Here is a 23828-nt window from a genome sequence, read left to right on the forward strand (position 1 = left end):
TCAGCCCTGCAGGTGATTCTGATGGGTGTCCTTATAATCCATCTACTATGTGTCCCCAGGATTTACATCTCTTAAAGAGAATGTTAGCAAGTTACTCCCCTGTTGCTTCAAAGATAACATGCTAACTCTTTTAAATGAGCTCTCATGGAGAAGTCCCTCTCTACCTTCTCAGCTCAGTTTCTGCTCTTCTACATCGACAGCAGCTGTGCTCCAGCCATCACAGACTGACTTGGAGTTCACCCAAGGAGGCTAAGACAAAAGCAAAAAAATATTCACATAATAATTAGGCTTCATAATGAAAATGACCAAGATGTCCCTGGATATGATTTCACAAAGACCTGAAAGTGAATACTAAATTGGGCAACCTTACAATTACTTTGTGACCACTTAAGAGTTATTATTTAACGTGGATTGTCAGCACTAGAAGCAAGTTTGATGAATGGAGACAAGGGTAGAAACTGGCATTGCAAATTGTGTTGATATGTACATTAAGAATTACTAATATATCCTTTGGAAAAAAAACTATTTAGCTTTGTAGCACCAAGAAATATAGAGGAAAATAATTAAATTGAGGTATTTAGCCTGTTAAAGGAATAAACCTTGACAAATAGCATTGATTCCAAGATTCCAAGTTATCTTGGTGACAGAACACCTATTAATATATTAATGAATATTAATATCTTCATTACTTTATGAAAAAAGCACAGATTATGAGAATTTTATCTCCATTAAAAATAGATAGGAAACGGGCTTACCCTAGTGTTTGCAGCAAAGTAATTAGTTAAAAAATGGCAGAGACAGAATTTGCTGATTTAGCTACCATGTTACTCATCTCTTTTTTTTTCCAGCTTAACTACCACCAGGTACTATGTACATGTGCGCGCACACACACATGCCCTGTAGGCAAAAGCAATATGATCTTTTATAAGAAAAAAATGTGTAATTGAGACTAAAGAATAGTTCAATTCCAACAAGAACTTGCTACCCTAGGTCAAAGTTGGACATTTTAGATTTCTTTGATAATATTTTGTACTCCCCTCATAGAAAAATGTAATGAAATGTTGCCAATATCTAGAGCAAGCTAGAAAAAAAAAGAGTACTAAAACTCATGTCTGATCCAAACGCTTAGTCTAATAGTTACTAGCAATGAACTGGGTCATTGTTTAGTTTGTTTCCCTCCCCTTTCTTTCTCCTGGAAAAGAACATTCTTCACTTGAGGGAACGCTCATCCCTACCTCAAACCTGCTGTGCACTAGAGTAGACCACAGCTGTGGGTGACTTTGGATACAGTCACTCTGAGAAGAGTGACTTTGCCCTTCTGGGAGTAGAGAGATGCTAGGATTGAGACCCAACCTGTGGGAGGAGGAGTGAGTCTACATCAGGGAACAATAAAGCCAGCACCTGCAGAGAAGAGATGAGACACAGAGGATCCTCAGAGTGTTCCAGGAAGAAAGTACTTGAGGAACTGGCCCCACCCCTGTGGCCTTAGAGCTCCACCGGCTCCTCTAGTTCTTTACGCTAGTGGAGTGACTGTCCAGTGAATGCCCTTTGGACAAGCTTCACATAGATTTCTGTTGCTCGCCAAGTGTCCTAATAAATGCAAGCAATGTTTTCAAACTAATATATTACAGAAAGAATAATTTTTATTACTCAAACATTTTTATTGAATAAGTTTATATAGAATGACACATTTTATCCCATTAAATATTTTAAGTACAGTGGGGCCTTGACTTACGAGTTCAATTCGTTCTGTGACGGAGCTCATAACTCAAATTACTCGTAAGTCAAATCACTGTGACGTTCGCTGCGCCAACTAGCAGTGGGGTATCTGAAGCTGGCTCATAACCCGAATTTTTTGGAGCTTGCAACTCAAAGCAAAAAATCGGCTGAGAGACGGCTCGTATCTCAAAAAAACTCATTAGTAGGGACACGCATAAGTCAAGGCCCCACTGTAGCTGAAGTTTACAAGCTTATAAAATATGGAACAATGAGATAATGATTAGGTTAAATGGTTACATTAAGGTAAGTGTCAGAGGACAAATACATTTTTAATAGGAAAAGACCATATGTACAATGTAACAGTGTCACTGAATTCATTTCTTAGTGTTTTGTATCATCACAGAAATGCTTAGTCTTATCTTAAACATCTTAAACATTCAAATGAACGAAATAAAATTCTTTCCAGTGTTGAATCAGAGCACCACAGTGTTTTACTACATATATACATATATTATCTTAGAAGTCTCTGTATTCATGAAAATGCATAGGAAAAACCCCACAGAAATCAGTGCTCTTCATAGACTTTGCAGATAATTTTAATCTGATTCTTCACTGCTGAAGTAAGAGCTGTCACAATATTCAGTCGTGTAAAGAAATTTACGAGTAATTGGGTTCATCTTCGGTATCCAGTGCCGGGGAATCAGAAATGTTGAAAGATTAAATAAATCTACAAATACCTTGTACCTATCACTGGAAAAACATAGACAGATGTTTTAGATTTGTTGAAATGAAATATTTTAAATTTTTAATTTTATTTCTCAAAAAATATTTTGCCATAAATAACTAGTATTCAATATTATATTTAATATTACATATTGTATATATCATATTATATTAAGTGCTATTAGTATTAAGATTGCCCCATTTTTTATTTTGTATCCAAAGTTCATGCCCATATAGACCATATTATTGATCCGACCAGGTTGGTTCAAATTAAAACCCAGCCTTATTATTGTCTCATGTAGAACTTTTAAAGAACAGTGTGCAAAATAATAAAATTGAAGCATCCAGAGTTTTTAGTCATTCATTAGAAAATATTTCCTACCTGAAAAGTAGCTGCCAAGTAACTGACATAAATGAATTTATAAATAGAAATGCCATCTTAGATTTATAATATGTCCAACAGAGTATTCTTGACACTAAAAATTGCTTTTGTGTTTGTTAGTCAACTACTTTAACTGTTGCAGTTTTATAGTGGAAGAGCATTTGCTTTTGAAGTAAAATTTGGGTTCAAATTCTGTCACTTGCAACTCATACAACCTTGGACGAGTTGTCTAAACCTCAGTGTCTTGGTTTCTAACTCTCTAAAATAAAAACTACAATCCTTGCCTCTGGCCAGGCCTTTGTGAAGATTTGATGAGATAATGACACACAAGAGATGCTGTTAATTAGCATTAATTATTCCCACCGCTGATGTGTGTGCTCATTTTGCACAATCATTTTTTCTTAGATATTTACAGAACTTATTCCGGGAAAGAGAAAATATATAATGGTTGTGAAAATTTATACCAATGAATTTTCTAAATCATTCAACCTAGAGTTTCTTCCCAGGGAAAGTGGAAGTATAAGAATGATGAAAAATTGAACCTGTGCATTTTATAACTTAGCCAATCTGGTGGTACAATTAGGAATGAAAACAATGCACTATAAGGAATTTTGGAGACTAAAGGGGACTAAATAACATGTTCTTGATCTGATTATCTTTTCTCAAAGGGCTTGTAAGTTTCTCAGTTTTCGGATGCATCTATCTATGTATCCTTCTATCTATAAGGCTCTGAATATTAAATAAAATAAGAACACAAATATCCTAGAAATATCTCTACCATGTTTTAAATGCTCAGTAAACATTGACCCTTTTCTTGTAAAAATTTGAAAAGGGCACTCCCTGGAGTAGATAGAAGTATTTTTCATGCTATAATATAGAGTCCTATCAGGAAATAAGAAACTATATTTTTAGCTGGATCACTCATCTCACCAAGAGTACATTAGTGGACTTAATGATAACTATTTTAATCTAGTCCAAACTTGAGCCAGAATGAGTTGACATTTTCTACCTGTATTGACTCTTTCATGCCCTCACAGGCATTGGTACCATGACCCTGTTCATCACAAGATGAAAATAATAAACTTCCAGAACTAAGAATTTATACGATGATCTCCAAAAGTTCTAATAGGAATGTCTTAATCTCACTACAAATGTGTTGTCCCAGACAAGAGCAAGTATAAATGACTTTTCCTAGATAATGCCACATATACATGGAGAAACAATACCTTGGTGATTTCCACCAAGATAAAAAGGTATGTTTCCCCCATCTTACCTCACTGTTGAGCGCAGGTACTGGTAGCCTGAGGACCCACCAGTGCCAGCTTTGGTGCCCAGCATCCTGTGCACCAGGCACACGTGGTTATCTAGGCAAACACACAAATTAACTCCATGAATATTTTTCTAAAACCAGGAGTTGATAATGATGATTGCTTCTGAGAAAAAGGCTCACCCCTTATCACTTAGCCATATGGAAGGTTCACCTGTCAGAGCCACATGAGGCCAGCAGGTTGCCTGGCACCCCACTTGGTTCAGCACCCCATTTGACTCCATCCATATTTACATTTAGCCTATAAACAGCATAGGGAAGAGTGGGGCCATAGTTCAATTTTAATGAGCTCTGGTTATTTTGCTTCTCTGGGCTTCTTATATTTTTGAATTGTATTGTCATAAAAATAAATAAATTACTATTATATATTTAAAAATTTTCCTTGGACCTAAAGTTTATTTTTTCCTTCTGATTATCAAATAAAATATCTTTTTTTTAAGCCTACAGCACCGGGTATTCCCATACCAAATAAAATATCTTAATGGGCTCCCAACGTTACTGTGGGCTCTAGGTACTGTGCCACTTGTGCATTGGATGAATAGACCCTCAGGGAGGATAATTGTCAAGCTGATTAAAAAAAAAGAAAGAAAGAAAAGAAACTCACAAAAGATGGAAGAAAAGAAAGAGCAAGAAAGAGGGTGGACAGGAGAAAAGGAGTAAAGGAACCAGATTAGGGGAGAAGAGTTATAGGGGTGGGGGAGGAGGAGGAAGGAGGGGGAGGACTTACATCTCCATTTGGTCATGAGTGTGTCTATTTCCATAAGAGAAGTCAGCAACTGGAAAGCGACCTGGAATCGAGGTTCTTCCCTAAAGGAAAAATAAAACAAAGGAATATATTCAAGCAAATCCAGTGTGTTAGGAAGTGCATGGCTTTTATCATCTGTTGGCCCTGGAAACACATATCAACTTTGCTCTTAGGAATTGTGCCATCATCTCTGGATTACCCAATCAGTCTTATTTCTTCATCTCAAAAATGGGGATACTACCCCTCAATTTACAGCATTTGTTTAAAGAGTCTAGAATATTCCATGTTATATATATATATATATATATATATATATACACACCAGCCAGAGTCACACCTAATATCAAATCTCATTAAAAGGCAGTCAGTTACCCTATCTCAGATTTCCCAGCTAATAGAGTAAAAAAGTTTTTCCAAAGATATTTAAAACAAAATAAATACTGCATATGTATATACACATATATATGTATATATAATATGTAATGTATATATTCTCTTCATCCAGTCCTTCAACTAACTCAATATATATATATATATATATATATATATATACATATTTTTTTAATATATTTTATTGATTTTTTACAGACAGGGAGAGGGATAGGGAGTTAGAAACATTGATGAGAGAGGAAACATCAATCAGCTGCCTCCTGCATGCCCCCTACTGGGGATGTGCCTGCAACCAAGGTACATGCCCTTGACTGGAATTGAACCTGGGACCGTTGAGTCCGCAGGCCAACTCTCTATCCACTGAGCCAAACCAGTTATGGCAACTCAATATATTTTTTGCTTAATATACATAAACTTGAGTGGCATACATTTAGTAAGAGTTTAGGAAAAGAGTCAAAAGATTTTGTTTATGTTGTTATTCTGAAGAGAGATTGGAGAGGATTACAATTTAAATAAATACAAGTAAATAATACATCCAGTAAACATAGGCATTTTTGCTAGTGTGCTATCTATTGTTCTGACTCATTTAATTCATGAAACATGAAGATGAGGCCTTCATACATATGCAGGAGTATGTGGACATTTAAAGAACACTTCAAATGTATTAAACAGTGAAGTTAATTTTACTTGAAATTGTTGAATAAGCAGAACAACAGTTTACAAGGTGTTTTCACTTTACAATTTTTTTTTTTATAAAACAGGAATAATTCTACAACATTGTTTAATGATGGAACACTTTTCATGACTAAATTTTTCAGGCAGATTGCACTGTGGTCTTTTTGGACATTTAATATCCTATATAATAAAAGGCTAATATGCAAATTGACCAAATGGCGGGTCGACCGGACACTATGACATGTACTGACCACCAGAAAGCAGACACTCAATGCAGGAGCTGTCCCCTGGTGGTCAGTGTGCTCCCACAGGGGGAGTGCTGCTCAGCCAGAAGCTGAGCTCACTGCTGGTGGGCACAACAGTAGCGGCGGGAGCCTCTCCTAACTCTGCAGTAGCGCCAAGATGTCCGACTCCTGGCTTAGGCCTGCTCCCCAAGGGCAGTGGGCCTAAGCCAGCAGTCGGACATCCCCCAAGGGCTCCCGGACTGCAAGACTTACATCTCCATTTGGTCATGAGTGTGTCAGGCCGGGCTGAGGGACCTGCCCCTCAAATGTACGAATTTCATACTCTGGGCCTCTAGTCACATTATAAAATTATAAAAAGAATTTTTTATTAATTTGAGTGGGGTTTTTTTAACCAACTACAGAGATAAAGTTAAGCTTTTACTATTTAAAAGAAAGAAAACCTCATGAAACTCTCACAATTAATTATTTTCTAAGCTTTCATCAAAACAAAATAACTTAATAGAACTATGATTGAAATTTATAAGCTTTATATTTGATACATTATCTATAGCCAATACTCAATTTTAACTTCTATTTCTCTTCTAATTTGCTTTTACCTGTAAAAATATATCATCAAGGCCCCCTGAAGTGCTCTGTATGAAAGTCGTCTTTCACCTGCAAAATACATAGCAAGTTTTAATTTAATAGGTCATTTAGGGTAGTCACATTAATTTGGCACCATCACCTCAAATAATTGTTATATGTTTTTAGAAAGCAATGTAAGTTTTAGTTTAAAATTTTATCCCTTAGCTTGAAATTTGGAAAATATCACATAAAACATTGTTTTAATATTGCATTTTAAAAGGCAGACTAAAATACTAGTATATATAGGATGTTCAAAAAATTTTAATAGCTGATAACATTTAATTTTCACTCCTTTCAATTTTAAATTATTTGAACTAATGGGTGAAACCAGACTAAGCTTTGAACACAAAAAATTTATCCTAATCTTCCACTATATATATATTTTTTAATGGAGATACATAAAAGATAAAGTTTACAGTACAATACCAGCAACAGTTGACAAATTGAGGGCACACAAATACCAAACAAAATGATTTTTGATGTTTGGGATTCCATTGCTTCGAGATATCAGCAGTGCCTGGACCAGAATGGTCATCAATTTGAAAACAGGCATTGACAAAAAATGATTCATTTCTGTGAATTCTTTAAATTTTGAAAATGAACTGTATGCTCTAATAACACTGACTTTATAATTATTCAAAATTTGTATACATTTTTGGGAATATCTACATATATATATATGGCTCTGAACTACTTGAGAAGCCATTTTCCATGTACCTTGCTATCCCTCATATTTGACATATCATGACAGTTTATACCAATGTGTTTGAGATAAAATGGTCATTTAAAACTATTAATATAATGTTCTCATAGATAACACTAACCAATGTTTGTTTCTAAGAGTAGAATATCAATTTTCATTTTATTTCCCCAAGTGGAATTTGATCTTTGATGCCATCAGTGATGGCGAACCTTTTGAGCTCGGCGTGTCAGCATTTTGAAAAATCTTAACAACTCTGGTGCCGTGTCACATATAGAAATTTTTTGATATTTGCAACCATAGTAAAACAAAGTTTTATATTTTTGATATTTATTTTATATATTTAAATGCCATTTAACAAAGAAAAATCAACCAAAATAATGATTTCACGTGTCATCTCTGACACGCGTGTCATAGGTTCGCCATCACTGGATGCCATAATAGTACAGTGCCAAGAAACAATCTTTAAGAATAAAATTACCTACCTTTACTAAGAAGATGCTCATGGCGTTTCTCATCAAATAATAAGAGTAACACCTCTTTTTGTTTGTGAAATTCAGCCATTTGTTCCTCCTTTTCCTCTGATTCATTTTTAGCCTTTGGAGAAAATGCTTCATTAATATTCCCACAACAGAGAATAGATTCTAATTTTAGAAAACATTGCCTCAAGAAGTAGACTTGCCAGGTGCAGAAAAGGTGTACTTGGGATATTTACCATTTCATCTAATATTATAACTTGGAAATTATGGCTTATGAGATGGGATCTTCCTCATAGTCACTGGTTCTAACCTTTAGGTTCAATTTAACTGATTTATCAATCTTAAATATTATCTTAATAAAGATCATGAGTCCTGGGCTCAGGTGGGTATAACTGGATACAAGTGGTCAATATGTTCAAATATTTGACAAAAATTATTTATCACCGTAAGGTTATTACACTCAGGAAAATTAATGATTCCTAGTCGGGAAAACTACTAATGCTACTGAAATTCTATATTCAGTATTATACCCTATAAATATAATTTCTTAGATATATTTCACACTTTTATTTTTATTCTTTTCATATCAATTGATTTGTTTAAGAAAATTCTTATTTTTCTGCCTACAGCACATGCTCTATTTATAAGACAATTAATTAAGCTGAAGCAAAAATTAGTTAACCCAATTATCTTCAAGTCCTCAGAAGAATCAAACTGTTAAAAAGTTGTGTGCACACTATTGCCAATTACATATTCCTTTTTTTTTAGTAAATGTCATGCACGGGTGATAAACAAAATAGTGAGCAAAAATTGAGTCCCATGATCTTATGCAACATATTATGTGGTGAGAATAAGATGTAGAACAAATAATCACCTGAACATTAAATGTTGAACACTCAGGAGTGTCCCATGCCATAGTGGTATACAGAAGCAGTATAGTGCCATGATAGCATAGTTGTAAGGGGGTCAGAAAAGGCCTTCCTGAAGAAGTTTTCCTTGAGCCAAGAGCAAAGAATGAAAAGGAGTTACCTGGGGAAGAATACTCCAAACCCAGAAAATTACATAAAAAGACTGGTGGTAAACTCAAAGAACTAAATTCAGCCTAAAGGAAATTCAGTATGGCCCACAGAAGATCAAAAAATGCCTTGAAGATTATATTAAGGATTTTTATTGTTATGCTGAAAGCAATGGGAAAACATCAAAGTGTTTTATGCAGAGGTCAAATGTGACTAGATTTGCATTTTGAAAAGATTACTCAAAACTGCAGTATGGACAATAAATTGGAATGGAGCCATATTGTAAGCCTTGTCAAATAGTTGAGAGAATATGACTTTAGTCTAGGTGAAAAACAGTGACAGTCTGCACTTGATGGGTGGTGGTAGATCAAAGAGAGATTCTTGAGAACTATTGAGAAGGTTAAACCAATAGCATTTGGTGATAGCTTGATGAAGTCAGTTGAGGAAGAGGGAGTTACCAAGGACCAATAGTACCAGTCTGACTTGACACACTAGGAGAAAAACTTGGAGAAGACCAAGTAGATACAGGAGTGGATGAAAGGGAATTTTTTTTCCTTTTAATCGGTGTATGTTTGAGAGGACCAGGAGGAAATATAAATTAAGGTGTTAAGTATATGATCTGAAATTTAAGAGGATATCGACACTAGAGGTATTTGTTTGAGAATCACTGGTGTATAAGTAGCTATAGAAGCAGTGGGTATAAATTAGTTAATGTAGTGAAATAATATAGACAAAGGACACAAAGGCTGTAAGCCAATGAGTTGGGAAATCCCACCATTTACTTGTCTAATGAGCCAGTAATGGAGGCAGAGAAATTAGACATTTAGATGAAGTTAAAATATTGTGTACCAAATCCAAGAGGGTGGGGGGAATGTTCAAAAAAGAGTTAAATAGCCATTAGTAATGAACGTCACTGTTAGTTCAAGATAAGTGAAGATAAAAAATGGCCATTGGATTTATGTACATGGAGGTTATTTGTGAATGATGGGAGAAGAAGACAGACTGGATTGAGTTGAAGATTGGATGAGAAATAAAGGAATAATTATACTAACTACTGGTCTAAAAACACTTTACAAGTATTAATCTAATTTAATGCTCATAATAATCCTATGAGGTAGATACTCTTATTTTCTATTGTATCAATGATGAAAGTGAAGCAAAGAGAAGTTAAGTCAAAGACGTTCAATATCACACGATTAAGAAGTGCAGGTGGAGCCGAAACCGGTTTGGCTCAGTGGATGGAGCATTGGCCTGCGGACTGAAGGGTCCCGGGTTCGATTCCGGTCAAGGGCATGTGCCTGAGTTGCGGGCACATCCCCAGTAGGAGATGTGCAGGAGGCAGCTGGTCGATGTTTCTCTCTCATCGATGTTTCTAACTCTCTATCTCTCTCCCTTCCTCTCTGTAAAAAATCAATAAAATATATTAAAAAAAAAAAAAAAAGAAGAAGTGCAGGTGGAACGTGAACACATGCAGTGTGACTTCAAGACATTAAGCACTACTGATAAAGCCTCTCAAGACATAGAATTAGACAACTCCTTCAAGAAATTTAGTCATGAAAAAAAGGAAGAAAGGCCTGTAATTTGAAGGAAATGTGGAATCAAGAAATCAACAATATTTTCTTAAGTGAGAAACTTGACATTGTCTGAGAACCAATAGGAAGAACTGGGCCTTTGTGAGCCTACTTCTGTCTAGAATTAGTCATAATCTTGAAATGTTCAATAGAAATAAAAAAAGGTATATTAACCTCATCTATTTATCAAAGAAACTCTTGCCTATAATGAAATTCCTAATTTAATTTTTATTGTATCTAAATAAAATTAAATCAATCATGTAACATATTCTAAGTATATGCTTTTGTGAAAGAAAAATAAGAAAAAATGTAAGTTTAAGAGGTAAGTGGAAAATTATTAAAATAAAATTTTCAATACTGTTTTCTGTAGTAAACTTATATTTACTTAAGGCATCATAAATACCTGAATCATACTGAAGTCTTCTTCCAGGCCTTTAACAATATTTTTTTCCAACTTTTCCCAGAAGTTAAATCCATGTTTCTCTAAACCTGGTGTTCTTTCCAGCCATGCCTTAAGTAAACATTATTTTTAAGTTAATATATTGTAAAATTTTAAGTAGGTGAGATACATTAAACTAATATTTATGAACTTGAAACAGAATATTTTCATGGTTTTGAGAAACATATATAATAAGGTACTTTTTGTGTGTAAACATTTTCTTTCCCTTCAATTTCTTCACTTAAAAATAGAAATCTATTCTATTCTATTTCTTACTTTTTAATAAAATCATATTACTGCTGTTTAATCTTTATTTATTAAGAACTATGACTGGCTGGAGCGGCTCAGTGGTTGAGCATCGACCTATGAATCTAGAGGTTGTGTTTCGATTCCCCTCATGGCACATGTCAGGGTTGCGGGCTCCATTCCCAGTAGGGGGCGTGCAGGAAGCAGCCAATCAATGATTCTCTCTCATCATTGATGTTTCTATCTCTCTCTCTCTTTCCCTTCCATTCCTCTCTGAAATCAATAATATATATATGTACACATATATATTTAAAAAGAAATATTACAAAAATCCCAATTTGTTCTAGAAATCTATGAACATATGTAAATATTGTTTTAATGAAGTGTCTGGTTTATTCTCAAAGTACTTTATTCTTAAGATCTGAAGGAATTAAAAGATGTATAATATATGATCTCTTCTAAATGCAGGAGCATGGTATAATTAGCAACTTGGAAATATACTTACTATTCAATTATTTTAATATTCCACAAGACTTTTTAATCAGAAATAAAACCTAATTCATACATCCCTGTGGGTTCTCATTTGGGTTTGAAATTAGCTTTCTGAGTCTTTCTATTCCTATCTTTATAAGCTGTTCTCTCTCTCTCTCTCTCTCTCTCTCTCTCTCTATATATATATATATATATATATATATATATATATATATAATGCAAATTAGGCCAGGATGCTCTAAGGGTCACGGCCAGCTAAGGAGGAAGGGCTTGAGAGAACAACAGACAGGGTGGCGGCCCGTGCCTGGCCCCAGACCAGAGAGAACAACCCGCAGGGGGGCCGGCCCCCAGCCCCAGCCCCACGGCCGTGGCGCTGGGCTGTTGTGGTTGGAGCAGAGTGGACACAAACCCACAGGGGAGCCAGGTTTGATTCTGATCGAGGGCATGTACCTAGGTTGCAGACTCCTCCCTGGCCAGGGCCCAGGTCAGGACTCATGCAGGAGGCAACCAATTGAAGTGTGCCTCTCACATTGATGTTTCGCTCAGTCTTTTCCTCTCTCTTCCATGCTCTCTAAAAATCACTGGGAAAATATCCTCATGTGAGGATAAAAAAAAAAAAGAAAAAAGAAAGAAATTTCATATCCTATGAAAGAGACATCTTGAAAATGCCTAAAGAAAGTTGTTATTTTTTTGTGGTGAAGGGACTGGAGTCTGTGTTGATGAAAACACCTTGGCAGCTGCGGCGGCCGGCAGTGGCAGCAGCAGTGGGGTGATGGGGGTGGCGCCTTCCCCTGATCAGCCTGGTTTCCTCCAGCAGAGGGAAGCCAGTCTGCAGCCCGTGGGGAGTGGGCCTAAGCCATCAGTAGGATATCCCCTGAGGGCTCCTGGACTGTGAGAGGGGGCAAGCTGGACTGAGGGACCCCCCCGGCCAGTGCACAATTTTTTTTATTATATATAATGTTTCTAAAATTCTCAAGAAAGTTCTTCATATTTACATACTTTAATTAGTTAAATTTATAAATTTAAGCATTTTATAAATTGTTTATGTTCTTATTTACAATTAATGTGACCAAACTTTGATATTAGTTGTACAATTCTTATCTAGCAGAAGCTAAATTAAAAAGATGTATGTAGATCTTAGAAATAGTATTTGAGCATGTACCTCCACTAGTTGCAAAAGCGTTTTATCCTGCTCCGACTTCAGTAGCAGTTCATTTTCTTCTCCTTTGAAGTTATCACGATAATGTTTCCTGTTGTAAGGGACTCTTAAACTCTGAAAAATACCCAACTTGTTTTCTAATAGTCGGAACTGTAAACTCTGGAAGCCTGATGCTGGAGATAAGTACTCTCTTTGAGAATAAATGAGGGAGAGAAGAAAAAGAGAGAAATGTGTTGACATTGTAAATCACAGTTTTACTCTCTTAGATATCATCAAGAACACAAACACAGCTGCCTAGAATTGGACCTATGGTTCGGACATTACTGAAATAAGGAAAATGAGCTACCTAAACATCATTGTTGATATCTGTCAACCAATTTAAAGTTGAAATGTTTGTATAGTTTGTAAAGTGTCATATGTATGTATACACACAGAAATACATATGCACATATATGTGTATGTGTGTATACTAAATGTCATCTTAAAATGAAAAGAGGTGGGCATTGAACAATATATTTTTTCAATAGTGCTAAAAGACTGTAATTTATAAATATTATTCAATCCCTCCTAAAACTTATACTGTGTGTGTGTGTATGAGGCTTTGATTTTTCTTAATCTATTTAACTTTTTCACCTAGCCCCCCTACTTGCTCCCCTCTGACAGCTGTCAGTCTATTCTCTGTATCTATGAGTCTGTTTCTATTTTGTTTGTTAGCTTATTTTGTTCATTAGATTCTACAGGTGAGTCAAATCATATGGTACTTGTCTTTCTCTGAGTGGCTTATTTCACTTAGCATAATGCTCTCCAGGTCCATCCATGATGTCACAATGGGTAAAATTTCCTTTTATTTACAGCTGAATAGTAGTCCATTGTCTAAAACTTATATTCTATCATTGATGTCACTGCCTATTATTATTATGAGCACCAATGACATACTGTAAGTAAAATACAGGGAATGTTGCCTAGGACAAAAAAAGGCAATCAAAATGTTATTACTCCTACCCTACACAGCTATACAACATCTTACATTTTTGTAAGTGTCTTTCATGAATTGGTACTAAGACTTCAATTTTTTAATCCAACACAAAGGAATTTTGCTACATTTCTTTTAATGTCAAACATGTTGGACTATATATTACATTATCAAATGCACCTTATGTTCTAGGAAAATCTACTTTTAAATTTGGTATGATGAAAGCTTTTTTCTGAACATATATGTATATATGTTGTATATACATACATATATACATGTATACATATATGCATGCATATACCTGTGTGTGTGTGTGTGTATATATATATATATATATATATATATATATATATAGCTTATATATAGCTTTGGCTGCCTGGAAATGTAGAAAATTGTAGAAAATTTATAATTCAATCCATGACTTATTCTGATGTTTTTTCTGACATCGTTTTTTATCACTCCTGTTTCTCTTTTATTTTTAGCTTTTAGTTTTTACAAAATTTGTTATATGCATTATATCAGCCACTTTAGCCATTTTGATAAGTGGTCTAAAATTATTTTTGGATAAAAACAGGGCACAACGATGAGTTGAAATTAATTAATCATATTATGTTTGTATGTAAAAACAAGTGATGAAATGTTTTTAATAACTTCTCAAATTCGTTGTGATTAAGACTCCCAAGTGCTGATAGTGACAGTGTAAGACAGGCTCCTCATCTCACACAACACACATGCCCTCCTTTACCCCACCAGAGTGAGAAGGTGAACCCCACCGAGTTAGCACATAGCCACCGGTGCACACCTGAAGTCGTTGAAATCCAAGGCTGTCATCGTTTCCAGGACAGAAAACTGCTCTACCAGTAGTTTAAGGATCACCACCACTCGATGCATTCGTGTAACAATCTTAAGCATATTCCTTTCATCCCTGACCTGATGGTTAAGAAATGAGACACTGAGAAATCAATTCTGATGTTTAGAAATTACAAAATAGACTACAAACAATAATACATTCCTATGAACTTTATCTTTACTTCAGAAAGGAACATTGCATTGGAAGTATAATTCTGTGGATATTGAACTAATGGTAACTGAATTGTTTGCAAGGAATGTCTGCAAAATCAGAATCACATATCTTTCTTTAAAAATAGAAAATCACAGCCCAGCCAGAATGGCTCAGCAGTTGAGCATCCACCTATGAACCAGGAGGTCTCAGTTGGATTCCAGGTCAGGGCACATGCCTAGGATGCGGGTTTGATCCCTAGTGTGGGGCGTGCGGGAGGCAGCCGATCAATGAGTCTCTCTTATTATTGATGTTTCTTTCTCTCCCTCTCCCTTCCTCTCTGAAATCAATTTTTTTAAAATAGAAAATTACATGAAGGCAAGTTAGAAGTAAATTCTGGAGATCAACATCCACTCATTTTAAAGCAAGTTTCTACGTTTGCTTCAAGGAATAAAGGTGAGCATGGCAAATTCTGGGTGAGGATGAAGCAACACCAGAATAAATCTGCTCTTTACTGAGGGACAAAGTTGCCAATGACATAAAAGGAAATCGCAAGCACATATAGAAGAGGATTGTCTGTGTCTGCCTGCTCTCTTTCCCCAGCCCCTCCTGAGTGCTTAAGGCTGTGCCCTGTGTCTGGGAGGCTTGTGGGAGCAGGAAGCAGGGCGGGAGGCAGGAGAACACAGTTCAGACTCTGCCGTCACTGTCACCGGCGGTTCCGCTGTTAGAACTCTTTTCTTTGTTTCTTTCTCCTGCTACTATTTTTTTTTACCTTTTTCTGTTTACTTTCTTCATTATTGTTCCTATCTTCCCATAGCAAATATTCATTAGAAATACAACTCAGGTACTTATTCATTAAAGGTAGATTGCCAGCTATTCTGGCAATCTACCATCAGCTAAAACAACTATTCTCAGCGGCAAAAAAAAATTAATAATAAGTGAGTTCTAAATACTGTAAGGGGCTTGAAGCTGAAATTTGAAAGGAACTTGAATGAAATGTGAAGCTCTAGGGTAGCAATGGCCTTGGGAAAATATGACTAAGCTCTTGTCCACTGGGGGGAAAATTTTTTTCAGTAAGTAATAACCACCATTTGGTGTTAAATTTTTTCTCATTAGTAATATTTTTTACAATCTCCAAAAATATCCTGGAACCAATATTGTGATATAACAACTCACATGGCCATTCTGAAAGATCTCACAAACAGAATCTAATTCCCAGAGGATTTGCTTAAACCAGAGTTCATAAGCTGCAATGAAAAAAACACATTGTCAGTTGGAAAGTTTTGGGATTCTCTTTGACCATAATTATATAAAAGACATGGTTAACACATTGAAAGAAATAGAAATGTAATTTAAAAATCAAGAAATACCCATATAGCCCTATTTTATGCTACAACAAAATATTAGTGATAAATGTATAATAGCCTCCATTTATTAACTGTTTTAATATGCTATGCATATTATCAATACGTTTTGTGGTTGTTAATATTATTATACTGATTTCTCTCAACAAATATACTATTTAAGTCTTTTTAGGATATAGCACATGATCTAATTCTACAATCCCCTTGGAAGATGGAGGTATGCAGAGAAGCAGAAGTGACACTCAACTTCACCTATAAACTGAAATATCAGTATTTACTAATCTGATGAATATGACAAGACGTTAGTTTCCAGGGGCTTAGAAAACTGTGAGGATGACAAGTTTATGAACAGTCTAAATCTAAAACTTTGTCTTATTCATCTATTTCCCTTAGTATCTAGCACACTGTTGGCATAAGATAAACCCAGGTGGTTATTTTATGAATAAATTAATTTAATAACCAGTGGAGTTATTAGCTGAACACAGAAAACCAATAATCTTAGAGATCTCTAGCGCATTCTACCTGGTGCTATCGCATGGCTGCAGGCTATGTTTCTGCACTAATTAGGGGAATCAAATTATATTTTAAATCACATTTCAGGATACTTTTGGAATTTAATTTTCATAGTTGGACAAAGAGCAAAGCAGATATTTCCTTGATCAGTTTATGTAACCACCATTTGGTGTTAAATTTTTCTCATTTTAGGTTTAGCTTTCTGTAGTTTGCCCCATGATTCACTGATTATGTTTTGTAACTGAAGAAGGAAGGGAAAGGCTCCCTATCAGATAATGAAAGCTACCATTTGCTGTATGTTTATAATGTGCTATACCTTGGGCTAAGTGCTTAATATGTATTACCTCATTTCATCTTCACAAGAACTCTATGATTGATAAAATACAACAATTTTCTCCATTTTACACATGGGGAAATGGAAAGAGTTACTGGTTAAGGGACCTGACCAAGCTTTCCCAATTTATAACAGTAGAGATGGGATTCTAAACAATTTTCTGATTCCAAACTTGTGCTATCCTGCCATGATTTCCCCCCTATTGAGCTTGTCTTTGGATAAGCCACCAATACAAATTACGTAAATTATTTTCTGTTTTTACTTTTTACTCATTTTAGCCAGTCAATGAAGCAAACAACCGTTTGTGGAAAAAAAACACAAAGAATTGGTAAGCAAAGAAAACATGTCTAGAAATGGACCAATGACTAGCTTGGGTCATTGGGTCCTGGACAATCAGAGGACAGTATTAGGACACCAACAATTTTAGAGTAAATCTTAATATTTTGGGGTCACAGACCTCTTTAAGACACATTCACAAAGTTTTGCACACAATTTCAGAGTTCAGAGACTTTCTAAACTCTCAAAGTCATGGACTCCTACATGAAAAACTACTGCTCATGTTTTACCACTACTGCCATTAATCTGGACCCCCCTCCAGTTATTCCCTCTCAAGGTGTTCTTCTGGGGCATTGTATAAACCTTGATTTCTATCTCCCAGTCAATGTGCCACAGATATTCTCCATGCAGATGGGAGCAGTGGGTCTCTTGGGAGGAGGACCAGAGAGTCTAGTGGGACAATCCTTTCTTCCATCATCAGTGCCTGCAACCTTTGCTCCTTCACCTACTCCTGCTATGATCAGCAAGTGGTCTCAATGATCTACAGTAAATCCTCAATTTTGCAGACCTCAATTTAACGACTGGACTTCAGATTTAACAGACAAAATTTTCAGTCTGTATGTCATATGAAAAAATTACTACTCTGTTATTTTTTAAATGCTTTTAACCAAGATTTGCCTATAGTTAAATTAACAGGTTTGTTTCTTGTTATTAATCCATTGTTATTTTTAACAAATTTTAGTGAATAAGCCATATGTTGGAGAAAAAAACTGTAGTAATTTTGCAGACATAAATAAATATTGCATATCTAAAATTATAGTCTACATATTGAAATCCAAGAGTCACCGCTTATAAACAATGTTCACTGAGTGACAAACACATGATCACACCCCGTCAGGCTTGATAATTAATTATGTTATCACCTGGTGTGATTTTCTGCAGCAATTTAACACCTGTGGCAGATGTTCCCACATGTGCTCAGCCACTCCCCAGTCCTGTGCATTTGTTTACTTACAGTGATTGGTGAATGCAAGCATTTACTAGATCTATTCAGTATACATTTCAAATTATAGTAACACATAGAGAAAACTTTTTTTTGAAATTAAACTTTTCATATATAATTAATTTAATTCCACAAATATCTATCTATCTATCTATATCTACATCTATATATCTATCTATATCTATATCTATATCTATCTCTCTATCTAAATATATATATATATATGCCTAAGAGATCATTACGACCGAACAACCAGAAAGACCAGTCGACCAGTCACTATGATGCACACTGACCACCAGGGGGCAGACACTCAACATAGGAGCTGCCCTCTGGTGGTCAGTGTGTTCCTGCAGCCAATCTTCCACGGCGAGCCAATCTCCCCCAGCCCTTCCCCCCAACCGGCAAACCACCTTCAATCTTTTCCCTCCTGCCCAGCAGACCCTGACTGGCTAGCCCTGTTTGGGACTGGGGGAGATGGCCCCTATAAGCCCTGATCACTGGCCAGGCCTAGGGACCCCAGCCAGGCGTGAATTTCATGCACCAGGCCTCTAGTGTCTACATAAGTAAAAACAGGTAAGCTAACTAATTTGTCAAAATTTTAACGTTCAGAAAACCACTTCATTATAAAATAGACTTTCAGCTTTAACAGACTGCCCCTTGCTGGAATTATTCCATTATATCAAGGTTTTACTGTATTTGAACTCTCTACAGGGATTTGCATGGCACCTGCCAGCTCCTAAGGCTGTTTGGCTGCCTGCACTAGAGGCTAAAGGCTTGGAGATTTCTGAAACATGTACTCATCACCAAGGACACATCTATTGGGAAATGAGCTTCACCAACAGAGCTCTATAGCACATGAGACTGCAATCTAGTTTAACAAGAACAGCTTTGGTGTTGTCCCCAGCTCTCCTCTGGCCATCTGGACACCACTGATGCCAGATCAGAGCATTGATGTCTCCCTGCCTCTCAGTCACGGGCCCAGTTATGAGGACAGAGCCTCTGAGTGACCTGCAGGTGGCTGTGCAAAACAATATTGATGTCTCCTACTTCAGCTGCCTCATCCCACTCAATGTGCTTTCTGTAGAAGATGGCAAAAGAAGCTCCAGGTCTTTCTTGCAACATGAAAGGATATTCCCAATGAAAATGAACTTCAGTTTCAGATTAAGGAATGCCATTTAATTGCTGACACTGTTGCCAGCAAGTTGTAAAACAACCTTTGTAAAGAGAATTGTGCAAGGGAGGACAGGACACACTGTGTCAATCTCTGATGCTCACTAATGGCATTTGGATCTTGGCCAAGCTAAGTATCAGCCAGGATATGCCAAACAGATGCAATCACTGAAGTGAAGAGCTGCTGAAGTCTCTCAATACATCTAGACTGGTCCAGTGTCATCAGTTCAAATCAAGGCCTCTTAAATGGAAGGAAGTGTAAAATCTGAACCCAAATACACTGAGGCTACCCACCATGGTAGTGACTAGTCTAACCTGTGCTAAAATCAGGGCACAACCTGTCAGATAGTTTTAGCTTCCTGTGAAGGTTTGTAGCCACAGCTGCAATCACTTCCCACCTCTTGCCACCTGCTGCTGCTATCTGTCCTTAATGTGAGCATCTCTGTACTGGGTCAATGCAGTTTGACATTTTGTAATTGGGGGCTCATTTCAAAAGCAGAAAAAGACAAAAAATATTTAATCATGGAACAGTATCCCTGGAACATAAAAAAAGGAAATAAAACACTGCCTAGAGGTTTTAAGCCTGAAAAGGATAAACACACATTTTCAACAAAATTTACATTTTTATTAAGTACCAGATTTATATGGGAATATGTAAAGTCACAATAAATTTGAGTGCTCTATTTCTTGAAAGTAATTTTTTTAACTTCTAAGTTGAAAACATAGTAACATCTTACTTAAAAATTCTTTGTCAATTCCAAGATAAATGTTTCCTTGGACATAGGACAAAGCTCAAAGTTCAACCTGACCCAACTAGCAGGGAAGTAACACAAAGAACACTTACAAATCCCAGGAAGTCCGATGAGAACTGATCTGACAGTAAAATATTGTTGAGCATTTCTAACAAATGTGATTCCTTGATCTTTCACCATTTTACAGTTAAAAGAATTGTTGCTCTCCTCATTACTGATGGGAAATACCTGTGGAATAGTTATTGTCCAAACTTTTGTGCAACTTACCTTGATGAGTTATGATGAAAAGGTGTTCATCATGGATTTTATTTCCTTTTAGTTCACTTTGAAGCTCCTGTGCATTCAAAATTTTTTCCAACTTTAAACAAAAAAATAAATAAATAAACACCTGATTTTATACAAACTTCCAGCTGTAAGATAAATGAGTAATGGGGATCTAATGTATAACACAGTGATTATATTAATAAGACTGTATTAAATATATGAAAGGTACTAAAAGAGTAGATCTTAAATGTTCTCACCACACACCAAAAAATGGCAATGATCCTATCTAATAAAGAGGGAATATGCTAATTGACCCTCACACCATGGCAAAGATGGCGGCACCCACAGCCAATAAGGAGGGGATATGCTAATTGACTGCCACGCCCTCAAAGATGGTGGCGCCCACAGCCACAAGATGGCAGCACCGAGTCCTTTCTGCCCGCTGGGGCAGCAGGCATACAGCAAGGCCAGGCCCGCCCCCAGGTGGGCCCGGCCTTGCAGCACACCTGCCTCCAGAGTCCCCCAGTCCCTCAGCCCCCCAGCCGCCCAGGGCTGGCCGAGGCTCAGACAACCAGGGCCAGCCAAGGCTTGTGCTGCCAGCAGTGACAGAAGCAGAGGTGTGATGAGGGCATCGCCTTCCCTGATCACTGGGTCACCTCCCGCCCCTGAGGGCTCCCGGACTGTGAGAGGGGGCAGGCCGAGCTAAGGGACCCCCCTCCAGTGCATGAATTTTCATGCACCAGACCTCTAGTCCTATCTAATAAAGCAGTGATATGCAAATTGACCATAACTCCAACACACAAGATGGCCGCCCCATGTGGTCAAAGATGGCCACCCCCATGGCCACCACAAGATGGCCAGCAGGGGAGGGCATTTGTGGGTGATCAGGCCTGCAGGGGAGGCAGTTTGGGACAGGGGGACCCAAGCCTGCAGAGGAGGGCAGTTAGGGGTGACCAGGCCAGCAGGGGAAGACAGTTGGGGGCAATCAGGTAGGCAAGCAGGCAAACGGTTGGGAGCCAGCAGTCCTGGATTATGAGAGGGATCCCAGATTGGAGAGGGTGCAGGCTGGGCTGAGGGACACACACCCCCACCCTGTGCATGAATTTCATGCACCAGGCCTCTAATATGACATAATAGCATGTTAGCTAAATGTTACACCAGTAATCATACAGAAATATATAAAGGTATCAAATCAACAGGTTGTGCACAATGTTATATAACAATTCTTGCACAATGTTATATATCAATCACAGTTCAATAAAACTAAAAAAAGTGACTGATTTTGAAATTGGAAAAGTTGTTTTTTATCAACTTTTATACAAAGTAGAATACAATACTGAAAAAAATCCCCAAATTCTCAGGATCTATTCTATGTACTTTTAAAAAATTAATGAGTCTTATTATAAATAAACAGTACGTTGAATTTATGGTTTTTACTTTTTCTGAAGAATATTATATTTGGTAGGATTCCATGATAGCAAATGCTATCACACTCATTGAGAAGTCATTGTTCTTGTATCTCTTAAAATGAGTATGATAAAAGCTTGTCAAGTGTCTTAGCTGACTGTGTCTTCCATTATTCTATCCCCCTAAAGAACCTATTTGAAAAAGATTGTAACATGCTTGATCAGCTTATCCTTAGAAACCCATAGAAGCAGGCACCCAGAACTCTAACTATTTCACTTCTTAAACAATATAGAAGGCAAACAGGCTGAAACATACCCCAGATAATCTCCAATACCTCCTTTGTATCATCCTTCTTTTATTTATTAATGATTTCAAGAAAGCATGGGCCTTTAACATTTCTATTTTTTAAAAGGGGATTTAAAAGAGAAATTTGTCTGAAATCATTTGTAATTACCTAGGCTAGGATTTAGTGAAGTTGTCTTATCTATACAAGTTGTACAATGCCTGCCAATTACCTGCACTAATTTGATCATTTATACTCTTTCGCCCAGATTCTGGGTTCTCTGCTGGATTTTCATATGAGTCTCTTGAATTGTTCTAACAAAGTTGAGAAAACATAAATTTATATGGAAATGGATATCATTAGGTTCAGAAAACTATTTGATAAGGGAGAAAAAAAACTAGACAAAATATATGCCCAACAATGGAAACTAAACACTATAAGATACTCAGCCACTTACATGCAAGTAATTCCCATAGATAAGTCCTCCTTTGCTGGCTTTATTTACACCAGTTTGTGATTTGTCTTCTTCATTGCCTTGTAAAGACAGTTTTCTTAAATCATATCTGCAGATTAAATATGTGATGAGAAATAAACAGATCTTGAGAAAGCACAGTAACTAATAATATGAGTCATTAAAATTCTCTTACTGCTATTTTGTAAAGCATATTAACAAGGAAATAAGGGTGACAGTTTTCAATGTTCTTGAAATTCAGAAAATAAAGTGTTCATACTTAACATTTTTAAGAGCCTAACCATATTTAGAATAGAGATAAATACTTACTCAAAGTCATTTCTTAAGAATGGGCAGCCACTCATGATGAAAACACACTGCTTGAGAAGCACTGAGGTTTTGGCTCTAAATGAACAGATCATTGATCTTCCCAGATGTTCTGCTGCTGCCTTTTATTTATCCTGATCACCCTGAACCTGCCAATCAGCTTTCTCCACTTCCTCTTACTAGACTCTCATTTCCATTGGTTCAGAATTTGAAACTGTGTAAATTCAGAATGCAGTTTGTTTACTAGAATAGTGAGTGTTCTGCCAAACTGAATCATTTCACTTGATCAGTTCTGTTTTTGTATCCCAAATAACAAACACTAAATAAATCAATAGAGGCCAAGTTAAAAAAAAAAAAAAAAAAAGAAAAAGAAAAAGATATTTAACTATTCTACTCCCAGGACACATTGGGCATAGTGTTAAGACATGTAAGATGATGAGCTTGTAAATAAACAAATATTTACTCTCTCAGTCTTAGGTATGGGTATTCTTATAAGTCCTAAGGAAAAACTAAACTTGGATGTCTCTGGGGAAAGAAAATCATTAGTGAACAGAGGCAGGGTACATGCTCAAACCTCATTTACTTCTCATCTTCACAGTCCTTCTGGACTAAATTTCATAATTAGCAGTAGTTGTGGGCTGCTCTATTGTATTGGAACTTAAACAGACATGACTAGTTTATTATTCACCTGTGGCATCCCAATTACAGGGCATTGGAGTCATCCGCATTGGGATGCTTTGTCTCTTAATAAAAACAACAACATGCCCACAACTTAAAAC

At 36.5% G+C, this 23828-nt stretch overlaps 1 protein-coding gene across 1 annotated transcript; it reads right to left on the minus strand.

Annotated features, from left to right (window-relative positions):
• Positions 1-1640: 1640 nt before the first annotated feature.
• On the minus strand, positions 1641-23144 carry TDO2 (tryptophan 2,3-dioxygenase). Its single transcript, XM_070415417.1, has 12 exons — positions 23053-23144; positions 22729-22834; positions 20585-20675; positions 16082-16152; positions 14708-14835; positions 12936-13122; positions 11000-11107; positions 8016-8127; positions 6803-6860; positions 4879-4958; positions 4098-4188; positions 1641-2469 (listed from the first exon to the last, which is right to left on the minus strand). Exons 1-12 carry the CDS (start codon positions 23142-23144, stop codon positions 2316-2318), a joined length of 1278 nt encoding a protein of 425 aa, XP_070271518.1. The 3' UTR covers positions 1641-2315.
• Between the last annotated feature and the right edge of the window lie 684 nt (positions 23145-23828).

The sequence above is a fragment of the Myotis yumanensis genome, unplaced genomic scaffold (assembly GCF_028538775.1).
Source record: "Myotis yumanensis isolate MYYU_CA2020_CCGP unplaced genomic scaffold, mMyoYum1.0.hap1 SCAF_5, whole genome shotgun sequence".
Classification (NCBI taxonomy): Eukaryota; Metazoa; Chordata; class Mammalia; order Chiroptera; family Vespertilionidae; genus Myotis; species Myotis yumanensis.